Below are 13578 nucleotides of genomic sequence, written 5' to 3'. Positions count from 1 at the left end.
TTCCTTGCGACTTCTTGAAGACCCCGGGATATTTTAGCACTTTCACATGCCTGTTCGGTTGATAAGTCAACAGCATAAGTAAGGGATGAGGATTTGAGTCAATATTTATAGGAAAAAAATTATACTTCGTTTGCTTTACTTTAATTGGTTAACTTTGTCTTGTTATTGCGGTGGATATTTTAAGCCACGCAGGATTCTGATCTGCCTTCAAGTTCAAAACAAGTCAAGCAATGGTTTTATCACCGAGAAGGGTATGTGTATAGATGGTACAATAAGATGGCCCCAAACCGTCGGACTGTTTCCGAAGCTTTTCAGCATAAGATGAACCCATGGCTATCGGGTTGCGCGTGAGAAATGAGGAGGACTGGGGATGAAGATGATGAATGATACATTGTGTGTCTCAGCACAGACCTAAAGATGCAGTCTGCATGCCTCATGATTTGCAGCATGGTTGTGATTGCAGACCACTCATCATGTTTCATGTATATCATCTTAGATATCGTCGAAGACACCGTGTTTCATCATTGACGCTCGCCGTGATTAAGGCAGCGCCGATTAGCATCCCTGCACTCACGATGATGATGCAGTAGGCTTGCTCCTGGGTTAATACCACAGCTTTGATATAGGGAACCTCTGACGTCATGGAGAGAGTTATAGACATGTCACGAGAAGACTGCGCTCCCATGCACCGACTACAGTTCAGGTGCGTTTGATAGATGGGTGCGCTAATCGATTGGGACTCGTCACGATGCTGGGGTGAATCAGGTGCAGTAATTTCCTACTCATGGTCGTGTTTAGAGCTAGACAGCTGACCGCTTGAATTAGCCAGCTTGAAGCTGAAACGGCACCTTTAAATCCCCCGTCCAGTTGGTAAGGTTCCCCTGCCTGATGACCACGAAAATTAGCATCTTCCCTCGAGGGTGTGTTAAAGATAGCTTGTGAAGCTTTTGTGACCACACTATTAGATTCGCTGTGTCAGCAAATGCCATTATTGAAATGAATATAAATATCAGAATTCTTGAGATCCAAACTGCTGACAGTTAAGATGTTGGGGACCCATATCACGATGTCCAAAACTTCAAGTTTTCTCATTACCCATCTTAGTTTGGCTTGAGACTCGATGAGGCACTGGTCATTCATTCAAATAACATTTGATATCAAGTATGAAGACGAGTCTTTCTATTAGGTCCATACTGCCCCTTTAACCAATTTCAACTCCCGTCCTGAGCCGCTGCTCTCCCTATTGTCCCATGGATATATTTCCCCTCTGATGACGGCTCCCGTCACGGATGCTTCGCGAAGCCAAAAGCTGGGAATTAAAACTGGAGATTAAAGACACTAGCTGATGCGCTTCAACTGAGAACGATGAGATAAAGAAGGTAGGAGCCTGAGGCATGCCCTGAGGATTCTGATCGTAATTAGCGAGCAGCAGTTGCATCACACGCGGGCCTTTCTCTCTCTGATCGGGGGAGATGCACGGGTCTCTACGGGGTTATTACTCGCCAACCAGCCGCTTAAGTCCGGGAGCAGTAGGGAAATTAATTTACATGTTCGGTGTCTGGACGAATGCGGGAAAAACAAATCACGAGAAGGGGGGGGGGGAGAATCAGCTGTCTTTGTTTTGGAGATGAGCGGAGATTTGGCATCATCGATGTGTGACATTTGTGAATCATAATTGGTTTTGCAGTGGACACGCTGGTCGCTGATGGGTAGAACGATGAAATTCATAAAACTCGTTGTTCAAAAACAGGACACAGATAATTATAATGAAAGTTAAAATGAACTATTTATTAGCATTGGGATAGGCAACTGAGTTTTGAATTGATTATTAAGGCGGGAGGCAGGAGCCATGCACCTGTCTTCAGGGATAATGGATTGTCTTCCCAGCTTGTTATGTCCGGATATTAATATTTTTAATCATTCTGATTGGGAAATCTTAAAGACGAATCATCTCCAGAGTCTCGCGTAATAAGACCACTTCGAATTATTCTGTATTACAGTGTGTGGAATATGTTATTGGTGATCGTGGATTGTTTACACTGTCTTCTACAGTTGTTCAAATTGATGGCTGGCTATTTTTGGAAGGATTCCTAAGTGTCTATTCTGAAGACTTCACAAACAGCAAAGGAAGAAACCTTCTGAATTAAAGACACTCCAGTGGTCAGAAGATCATCGCTGCAATCAATTGCATGAAAGTGACGTGCCGCCGAACTTTACTAAGCCCGAAGAGGCACCCGAACCACCCGTGGGCAATATTCATGAAAGCTGAGACATTTTCCCCTTGGATACCTTCACGGACAAGTATCAGTCACCGTGGAAAGACTGTGACAAGCTGGAGGGTCTAGCGCGTCGCTGGTACGGTACAAGTCCCCCCTGTGGATGGCGCGGTGCCTGGAGGGCTCCGGAGTGCGGATGTGATACTCCACCGATGCGCACGCTTGGCTGCAGGCGGTCCATTCTGTTGCAAGTTGACAAATTCCTGCCGGATGTGAAATTGCAGGGGACAGGGCCCTTTTGCTGGCTGCATGTCTAAAAAAAACCCGGCAGAGTCACGTAGTGCGCCTCTTCGAAATACAACCTGAACCATTCTATTACAACCTGAACAAGCCGATTAAGTTTTTTTCGCCCGTTTTTACATCCAAGTGGCCAGTGGAGAGGAACTAGAACGTTGATTATCGGTAAAAGAAAATTGACGAAGGAAAATTGTCATCAAGATTACAAGTCGGAGCTTTTTATACAACCGTGATTTAAAGTTGACAATAAGTTTTGATCGTCCTGGACTAAGAATGACATAATATGGGCCAGGCAACATCTGTGTCCAATACTCAGTCTCACTTTGCCTTGATCTTTCAGGAATTTACCAACTACACCATTTATCATCTTGACTTCTACTGGTCTTGTGTTGCGCTGAGATGTCCTCTGACATTTCAAGAAGTTCACGCATGTCGCGGATGAGTAGATGAGATGCAAAACTTTTCATAAGATGAAAATGCAAGACGTCACAGCTGGTCTGGCTTCTCACTCGACGATGACCCTAACGTCAGGTGAAGGATGACCGACCAAGGTCACACGGGGAGAGTCACTAGAGACAACAACCAGGCTTGTTTTGATTAGTTGAAGAGGACAACACGATAGCTTGGGAAAACTGCGTTTTTTTGCTTTCTAAAAATAGTCTGTAGAGTATAAATTGCAGCCTGCAAGACCTAGATGCATTTGCATTATTGAATAGAATTTGATTTATTTAGTCTTCCGTGTATTTGTAGTGCAGAGGCAAATACTTCAGATGAAGGCAGGACGAAGAGTGAATTTTGCTTTTAGCCATGATTAAAGTGGTTCTGCAGTAACATGGCCTACTTTTTCTGTACACATGTACTACTTTACTACCCCTGACTACTAATGCATCCTTATGTCTTTCATTCATGTCCCGTCTTCTGGGAAACCGCCTCTGAAATCAATACCCAAACCCATATCTTTTTATCCTACTTATCCAGCGTCTGTATTACCAATAAGTCTAGCTATGCATTCATACCCCCGCTCGGGGTCTGTGCGACTCATCTTCGTCAAGAATCAATATGGATGTCTTGGAGATGCTGTGCAATCAGGAAGGGGAAATATGAGACCAATGGCGGATCAGAGACCAATGAGAGGTGACCCGTAGAGATGGATGAATGCAAGCCGACACACGGTATCGCTTTGATGCTCGTCACGGCACAGCTCTTCTCTTGCTTCTTAGAGATTTTCCTCCTATCTTAAAAGCCTTACATTACAAGTAGGACTACAAAAGAATGTAATTCGACCATGAACTGAAGGCCAAAATTCCATGAGTTTTGAACATGTTCTACCTTGAAAATCAAGGATTGTTTCTGTAACAAGATGGGATGTCCTCAGGGCTCCAGAATAAAAACATTGCCAAGTACCACTCGGACATGTTTTCCCCCTCTTAGGATGTCACTTTCAAGAGAAGATGAAAAGAAAAGAATGTGATCTGATTTTAATGCTGTCTCGACAGAGTCGTCTACTCAAATCGTCGATTAGTCTGTCTCTTTGTAACAAGAGAGCGTGCTTGAGACACATCGGAGCGTAAACACCGAAACTCTGGAATTTGTCCAGAACTGTCTGACCTTAAACTATAATCTGCTGACAGATTGATATCTCCTCATCCCTAGATCGTAAGAAAGAGGAGCCCTTACGTGCACGTGCGCCGTACTTTGGATTAACGGCTGAACTTGGCATTCGAGGACACGGATGGCACCAGATCGATAAAACACGCTGGCAACATTTTAAACGAAACATGAACATATCAAGGATTGCAGTTTTGTCATGGAGGACTTGGGAAGATCAGACAATCTCCATAATGACTATGCATCAATGATTAGATCAAAAAAAATAGGAAGGTAATGTTTGACCTTCCTTAGAATCCCGATTTAGAAACTTTGGTTTACGGTCATGAATGTAGGTTAAGGTCGCAAGTGGTCCAGAATGTTGATGGATTTGAAAGGAGTGCATTTCCAATTTGATATAATTACATCATTGGATTGTGGTATGTGTATACAGGGAGGTATTGAAACTGAGCATTAATGTAATGATGCATGTACATGGCTTGTCAAATGTCAAGGGAGCATTGGAAAAATGTTTGAGTCATAAAACTGATCAATGATGAATACAAGAACATTGTCCGTCCCTTAAATTGATTGGTCATCATTCAACATAGCTCACAAGCCACAAATTCTCTTGCAAGTTAAGTAGACAGAGTGTATTTACCCCAACCTGTGATTTATTTTCATCCTTGTTAAAGTATCTGAATGTTCAAGCGAAGACAAACTTGAACTCATCACCGACAATACTGAATTGTAAATCAACATTGACGGCATCAACCTCTGCGAATATTATCGCCAAAACCCTGAGAGAAATAATAACCCTTCCATTGAATCAATTCTTATCTCTCACAGGCACGCGTTTATTTTTAGAGAACCTCTCTAAGATATTGATGCCTCCCATCTGCTTTAAAAGAAAAATAAAAGAGACTGACATGGAGTTCAAAGCAGAGGAGGGAAAAGTAGGTCAGTCTTAACGACAAAGACACGTGAAATGCTCAGAGGGGACCGTGGACTTACGCCCTTAAAAGGTCTTCATGCACCGGCAGTGACAACTGATGCCTTACTCGAGAGTTTACCTTCTTTTTATGAGAAAAACTTGATCATGTGCTACCCTGTGGGAAGACCGCGAGGAACCATAGAATTCGCAAATAATAAAAACATGCAAATCAAATTAGTATTTTTTTCTGCTGCCTCAGTATTCTCTCAGAAGGTATAGTAGAGATCTTTTGACTTGCTTGTCAGTTTGTTTTACTGATAACTCGACATCACTAATTTCTTTTCAAAGGACATGTTACTGTCTTCCCCTACTTCTCTATGAGGCCGTGTTATGAATGGAAAACTCGTTTGATAAAAAACCCTAATTTGTAAATGTCAAGGCAATAATGAGAAATGCCTGCGGAAAAACAGACCGTTGCAGTTTTAATTTAGGATCGCTGAATGGTATATGTAATGGTCGACTTGCTAGTAGCCAGTCTAGTCCACACTACGGCTATCCAGGTCTGCATGATTACCAAATGCATTTTCCAAATTAAATTTCTATATAGAGCGTCCAGGAACTGGATAGGCAATTTGGGGAATATGCTGATTTGGCCCCTTGGTTCTAAAATGTGATCAAATGGATGTTTTTGGCCGCTGGCGCTTTATGTAATCACTGGTCTTTTATGAACAAAGTGATAAGCGGCTTTTTATTAACATTGTCTTGTATCCTGGCGAGAAGTGCATGTATAACGGGACCTTTTTATACAGTTAAAGGTGGAGTATGAAGTTGTTCAACTTATGAGCTATGGTTATGGAGGATGTAGAATTTTATATATTATCTAGGCTCCTGTAAAGTAATAGCTTCCTCGTTTCTGATTGGTCAGTATTGCACGGCATATCACTTAACACGATTTTCAAGGTAAATGTTTTACGAATATTCGGGTAAAAATATGTTTCTACTCAGTTCGGTACAGGATTATAATAGTCCATGTGACAGGGTGGCCGACAATATCAGTCGTGTAGCACATAAGGTGCACAGCTTCAATTAAGACACATTGCTTCTTGTAGTATCGGTGGGGTTATCATATACAGTAGCCCCAATTTACTTGAGTCATAACGCAGTAGCCATCCGCTGCTTGCGGTCAGTACTAGATGCCAATCTATCACAGTGCTGTACCAGTTTGACATTTTGCACTCTGTTGGGTGACTGCTCTCTCTCTCTCTCTACGAGTGACCATCGCTCGGCAGAACTTCTCCGATGATAATCATCGAGCCCCCTGGGTCTTCGAATGCTCGTTCTTTATCATTCCTCCTCGCTACCCCATCACTTGGCAAGATGCTTGAGTGTTTCAAGCAAGCGGATGCACCCGCGGAACCAAACATCCTCGAGTTGAACTCGTGGGATTGCATCGAGGGGCTCTTTTGTAGCATCCTAACCCCGGACTGACTGGACTCGTTACTCCGTCACGATCCGGAGTCGGGAGTGAACTTGGCTACCGGCTGAATAGGACTGGCCATATTTGTACAAGAAGACTCCCAGGGACGAGAGACATGTCTAACAAAATAACACAGCTAAAATCCTCCTGCCGAAGTCGGAGAGTAAACAGTCATATTTGCTGTAAGATTCGTACATTATTCGCTCGGAATAGTATTCACATGTTATATGACTTTTCATATTGAGAAAAATGTACGTTCTGAAGCAGTTGTCATGTAAATACTGAAGCAGGCCTGAAGCGGAAGCGTCAGAGTCTAGCACGAGATTTGAATGGACATACGAATCACATTAATGTGTCAAAGAATCAACTTAATTAATTTGAAATGGAAGTGATGTTAACGCTAGCTTAAGTCCATGATTTATATGTTTTAGTAAAGAATTTGTTTCAAGTGTATCGACCTTATACTTCTTAGGTGGATAATGTTTCTTGACAGTTCGATTATTGTTTTTTTTACTCGTAGTCGACATCCGCCATGTTGATTTTGCCACTTTCACATTCTACACAATGGCACTATGGGTAACTATGACGTAGGTTCATGCAGTCTGGTGACTGGTACGTCAGGTGCCACTGTCATGCAGTTTTTGAATCGTGGAGGTCATGTATCAGATCAAAATTGAAACTGTATCTTAAAATTTGCATTTGCCATATTAAAAACCACCGCCTGCCAATTTCTGTTATTTGCCCTCTCAAGTTACCAAATCCCTTTCATGTTGACGCGAGATTTGCCGCACCGGCCATCTTTAAAGCGGGAATACGATCTGGGGGACTTCGATTCATTCCTGTCTCCTTTTCAATTCCCTGAGTTCCGTGACAGTCCCACGCCATAAATTGAAAAGAAAAGTGATCCTAGTTCCGATTGGGATCCCAGGCCTAGCCGGCCTTGTTTCCCACCTGTGATGAGGGAGATTCAGAGAAGAGAAGAAAAACCGCCGGGAAACTGGTACATTTAAGTGACGGTAAAGCCCTGGGCAACACAAGTCCGTGTGTTTAATTTCCACGAGTAAATCTCCAGCATGCTCTATCCGAAGAAGATAAACCCCAGTGTCCCGCTTCTGCAAAAACAGTGCATGCCTTGGAAACACTGATGATTATTTGTCTAAGCCCTGGAACAGAGCTGCACGGAGGATATTGGTAGTGATTGTTTTTCAATTTGACATTTAGAATTTGGGAGGAGAAGTACATTGCGCTGTTAGAACTCGTTTTGGAAATAAGGTAACGGAAATCATGCTGCGTTGCTTGTAATAATGTTGTTATTCTGGCCAGGGCGATGCTAGCGACATATAATCAGCTCAGAGCCCGTTCTGGGAAGAACCAGGTCGCTAAATAAAATTACTAAGGGGTAAAGTGAGTGAGGGGAGGAGGAGATTATAAAGATACGGAGAGCGGAGAAACAGGGTAAGCGCGCTATCGGGAAATAACGGTCAGAGAGCTGGGGAATACAATATTGGCAAATTATTGAAAGAGGAAAGAGAGAGAGGCTTGGGGTTTCATCGCACGAACAGGGCCGCCAGCCAAGAACGGCTGTGCAAAGATAGAAGTGTGACTAGAGAAGATGTAAGACTACATTTTCACACCCCCAATAGAAGCTTGTTGGGAATGTGTTCAGTCTATATCTAGTGCACACAGCAAGCCGCTTGACATACATACATTCAGAGAGGCTCCGATATCCATCTTTTGTTGGCAGGTCATCTTAGCCTACTATGGAGACACATCTCATCAACATAAATGCATTCTGTAAGAATTAACCGAGTGCTTGTGATATGCATCACTGACCTTTTATGAATTCGGAGACATAATTGTCATGACTGAACTTTGCTGAGGCTGGTTTCAAATTAATATTGCCATGTTGAAGCCGAGCATAACATTTCATTCAAACTCCGTCTTCGATATTCGACGTCAAGTACATGAAGGTAATATTCCCCGTCAGGGACAATTTAAAATTAGAAGTCGTGCCAGCATTTTGCTTGAGGGCATTTGCCCTCTTTCTCAGGCTGCCCATACATCTTGTGTTGCTTCAGGCAACATGCCTCGTGCAATTAAAAGCACCCAAAACGACTGGTTGTCAAGCCATCTACAAGCGCGATCAGCTATTAGACCGTGTGTTATTCGCTTGCTCACAGCGACCTAATAAAGCAGAAACCTGCCTTCCTGTCCTCTGTCATTTTTTCCTCTCACTTTCAGACGGGATGCGGCAAAAGGAGCCCTTAATCTCATATCATGGTTCGGTGCTTCCCTCCGCATTCAAACAGCGCGAGTGACGTCAGGGAACGGCGCATACACAAACTCCCCACTGCATGTGTTGTGGAATAATTATTGTTGATCATAGACACGATTACCAAAACTCATGGGGATTGTCAATATTCAATCCTAAACGCAAAAGCTGCCAGATACCACGAAAAGTAAGGCTTCTAGCTGTACAGGACAAAGGTTAAACTAAAATGGTCGAAATAGGGTGCATTTAATGATGCAGTTTGTACGTTAGTCACGCATGGAGAATCTTTATTAAATAAACAAATTATACATCTGATAATTTTGCCGTTAGGGTCAATCCGTGGTCTTATCAGTTCTACTGTCTGTATTATCCACATGCTAACACAAGAAGTCCCCAGTGTGATCGAAACATATGAGAACGATTGTCATATACCTCACACGGTCATTACTGGTGACTCATTAGTACGATAGGACTTGATACGAACCACCGATATTTATAGATGTTTAGAAAATGGTGACATTTTTCAAGCATGGAATGGGCACATCGTTTTCACACGCTCCGTGCTGCCATGAAGCCAGTTGTGGAATTGTAGCGTAATTAGTTTATAGGAACATCCATCAAATCACCATCATTTGTTTGTTCTTCAAGTAATTGCACAGTTTCAATACATTGTACAGAGGATAGACGAATGATTTTGGTATAGTTTTAAGAATGCGAAACCATAAAAAACCTATCCCCTCATCTTTGAAATTCTTCAAGCCTGAATTTGGCCATCGTATTAGTGAATAATTTACAGGTATGCAGTGTGCATGTAATGGTATAGCAACTATACCCTACGTGTCAATCTAACCCCTTCTAAATATATAGAATTAGCATAAAGGTAGCATGAATAAAGTCCCAGCGGCCGGTCGAGGGATTTGGTTATCGAATGTCACTGCACTATGCAGCACCGGGAGCTTAGGGTTTGGTATGACGGGGGGAAGATGCAATATGAACGGGTCGACGGGACTTACTTAATCGCCTCCCACTGTTCCTGGCCGAACTTGCGGAGTACAAGCAGCTCCAAGGCATGATTGACGAAGCCGTACTACGGAAAGAAGAAAACATACCAAACATGGCATTCAAAGTTTGGTTTTGTGATTTTGTTAAAAATATTATTCATTCTTGTAAATCACTGGATAAGAGAAAAACCTTATAGGTTTTCAGCGTTTTGCGCCAGCATCTGTCGTATTTAATTGTGTTTGATCTATAAGATTTCATATGGAATATTAACTTCGTATTATAATGCAGTTTGTGTTATATAATCATGTAAACACAGTAGTTTTTATCAACATTAGACACTCAGTTGTAAGCTATTACCAGTGAAGTGTAGACATTTTTTTTAATCTGGGGAATACGTGGTATGTATTGTGGGAATTGGTTTCTCCAACAATTGCCAATACTTGAGAAATATCCAGTTTCATTACGAAAAAGAAAATGTCAATAACGAGTAAAAGTGGAGGACATTTTTTTTTTAACTGAGCGCAATTCGAAATTACTTCACGAGGGGAAACGGAAATATCGAAGAAATTCAAAACGGCAGGCGTGTAAATCTAAGGCATCCTCCAAAAATACTTGTACCTTGAACGCGTCTCGCGTTGCTCATCTAGTGCGCGGGCTTCATTGATTCACAACTGCCGTAACCAATTTGTTTCACTTGGACTTATGAACAAAGTCTTTGGGTGTTCCTTTAGCTCGGGCTTTTGATCACGCACACACTCAACTCAAAGAGGTGGACTGAGGAGAGTCGATTTACCGCCGGTTTTTGTGCTGGCCGATCGGTGTTAATGTTTTCTGCACCAGGGTGTGTATTAAGTGCATTTTAAGAGTACAGGAAAAGCTGGCGTATCGATGACACCAGCACGTGCTCGAAACGTTGCTTTGAGGTTGAAGTTGTGCGCGTTCATGAAAATACACGAAGTGCACTCTCTTGTCCTATATCCATACCAAATTATGACGATGGTTCAGATGTTGTCTAGAGTCTGTGGAATTTTTTTTTTTCAATAAATTCAGCATTTGTCATGGAAAATAGTTTCTCAATCGTTGTTAACCCTAATTGCTTAACTTTACCATTCCAAACGCCATGCCTGTCATGTTTTATACCAGACGCACAATGTGTAAAAATAGCAAAAAATGGAAGTAAGGAATTCAATACAAACTTACCATGATGTCAGCTTTGGTGATACCGCTGTCCCAAGTCTCTACCAGTTCCTGTGTGTAGACTTAACCGACAAAAACGGCTGGTACTTTACTCATGAAATTTGCTCCACTGTGTGTGGTACAGTCATCGGGTTTACCGTGTAGCCGTCGAAAAACCTCGAACTCACTATACAGCAATGGTCAAATTTATGCCTCGATGTCCACAAAAATGGCGATAAAACGCCTTGTTTTCCTTACCGTAACTCCTTGTTTGGACGGCAGGGCGACGGATCCCGAATTAAGCGTGTCAGCGAGTAAGGAGTGGAATAATTTGCCGCCTTTTCCTGCGCGCGTGTACTACCCTCGCCTCCGCGTCAGGCGGGCGGTGATGTTTACAAATGGGTAAGGGCTCCCTCTGTCGGTAAGTAGTAAAGGTAGCTGTACATGCCTTCACGCGCAAACGTAGCTACTGAGAAAAAAAATGCGTAGCCTTTGGAGAGTAAATGCTGGCTTAAAAAAAAAAGCGATGAAGCGGGATTGGTTGGTTCACCATGTACTTTACAGTACGTATATGTGCATGCACGCGTACGCCGGGGAGAGAAACGGGCCGGTCCTATAAGGTGGAATGTTACGAGAGTGCAAGGCGAGACTGTGACACCACATCACAGCAAGGCATTAAGCTAACGGACACCCAGCGTGCTAATGATAGTAGGTGCCCGAGTACATACCCTCATGGAGGAAGGACAATCGGTTTTCCTTCCTCAATGTTATCCCACACCGCAAGACGGGATCTTGCATTTTTATCCTGAGAATTAAGAAAAATGCAAAAGAGGAAAGTCGCAGCCTCAAAATTCCATTACATTAGCCAAATCGTCTGCATTTGTGCATATAAATAGAAGGAAATAATCGAGTTGACTGGTGTTATTTTTATGGATGACGATAGTCACAGAGTAATCCATATAGTGATGGATTTTCTCCCCTCTAAGTAACGGCATCTTTTGAGATGCTCTCCTTATGCAATAATAAACGACTGTCATCATTTGATGACAAGATGGATACGGTCAACGCCAAGAATTCTCACGCTGGCTAGCGGGATGAGATTTGCAGATGTCTCGTGTATGGCTGGCAATAAAGACCAATAGTTGGTAGGAATATCTGGAATTTTTGAGTGCCTTAATATTTCATTCAACCCCCAAAAGTAAGCAAAGTGACAACACGGAACGTAACGGATGTTAGACATGATTGTCAAGTTCCCTTTCCCACTGAAACCGTTGATAACTTTGAAGATTTGCCAGAATTTGTGAAGTTTAGATTGTTTACTGTATTCATTCGTGGAGTCCGCATGGAAATACCATTAATGATAATGATAAAAATTATACTTAATCACAAAAGTTATGAAGCGTGAATTATTGTTTTTGCTTGTATTTTTGGTTTTAATTCGTCACGATGTGCTTAAACCTGTGCTCAAAAAAGATTGTGCGTTCGTTTTCTGACATCGCACTGGTAACCTTTACGAACTGAAAAGAAATATTGTATTGATGAAAACCTTTCATTTTTTTCCGAAACAGAGATGTAGCATAGAAAATATATTGCTGGCGCCGAGCTGTTATGAATTATTTGTTCATTCTATCACTGGAAACAAAGTAAGATTGATGTTGGATACAAATGTCCCATTGTCGTCTATCTGAGTGGGATTTGCTACAGTGATGATGGAGTACATTGGCGACATGTTATCGTCATGTCTGGTACCAATTGCAGTGTTTACATAGACATTTTAGTCACTTTAACATTGCAAGCTGAGACTGTTGTACCAACTCAGTTGCTTTGCTGTAGTGAGCCGGTTTCCGTGAGTTGTCCGTAAGTAAGTTCCGTAACATTCAACAAAAAGTTAATCCATGCGGCCTTCCCTCAGCTTAGTAGAAAATTGCAATCAGCCATTAGGGAGGAAAACAAAGAAGAATGCAGATACAGGCTTATGTATGGTTTCATGGCCAATAGAGATCTTTTATCATGCAGGCTACCTGGATCCCAAATGCTCGATTGTAAACAAGTCTTATATAATTACACTTCTTTGCGCATGCGCGTTTCACCTAGAGGTAAACTCATCACAAGAGAACCTCCGCACACCATAATTGGGAGGCGGGGGGTTAGGGAATATTATCTCGCTGTAGAGGAGGGGGTAGGAGAATCTTCGGAGGTTGCTAGCGTATGAAGTCCGAATATCTCCACAGTCATCTAGACGCACGGAGCCCGCTTAAACCGTCCCCTCACACCCGCTTTCCCTCCTACTCACCGTGTTTTGAACGGTCTTATCTCATGCGTGACATTTGGCCGTATCCTTCATTGTATAAACACCGGTTATTTTTGTCCTTCTCATTTCAATTCGGTCGGTACCTTCAAAGAAATGTTTCCATTAAAGTCATAAAGTTGCTAACAATAGAATATAATGGTTTATGTGTTTGCCAGCGATACTAAAAATAGAAGAGTTCATTGAGAAATCTCTATAGATTGTTGCACTAAACTGAGAAAGGAATATCGGTCCAAAAACAACTGAGAAAGGAATATCGGTTCAAAAACAACCGAGTGTTATCTCGATTGAATAATTGAATGATAATAA

The 13578-nt window shown here is 42.2% G+C and overlaps 1 protein-coding gene across 1 annotated transcript in view; it reads right to left on the bottom strand.

The window, feature by feature from the left end:
• The window catches only part of LOC119728178 (guanylate cyclase soluble subunit beta-1-like), a 31045-nt gene extending 19636 nt beyond the window's left edge, over positions 1–11409 (bottom strand). The window contains exons 1-2 of the mRNA XM_038200267.1: positions 10986–11409; positions 9797–9870 (exon numbers count right to left, since the gene is read on the bottom strand). Coding sequence (XP_038056195.1) covers positions 9797–9870; positions 10986–10988 — 77 coding nt within the window. The 5' untranslated portion in view covers positions 10989–11409. The remainder of the gene's footprint in view (positions 1–9796; positions 9871–10985) is intronic.
• Between the last annotated feature and the right edge of the window lie 2169 nt (positions 11410–13578).

The sequence above is a fragment of the Patiria miniata genome, unplaced genomic scaffold, assembly GCF_015706575.1.
Source record: "Patiria miniata isolate m_02_andy unplaced genomic scaffold, ASM1570657v1 HiC_scaffold_20, whole genome shotgun sequence".
Classification (NCBI taxonomy): Eukaryota; Metazoa; Echinodermata; class Asteroidea; order Valvatida; family Asterinidae; genus Patiria; species Patiria miniata.
The sequence above is the reverse complement of the archived record's forward strand: the minus strand, read 5'-3'. Positions and strand labels throughout refer to the sequence as shown.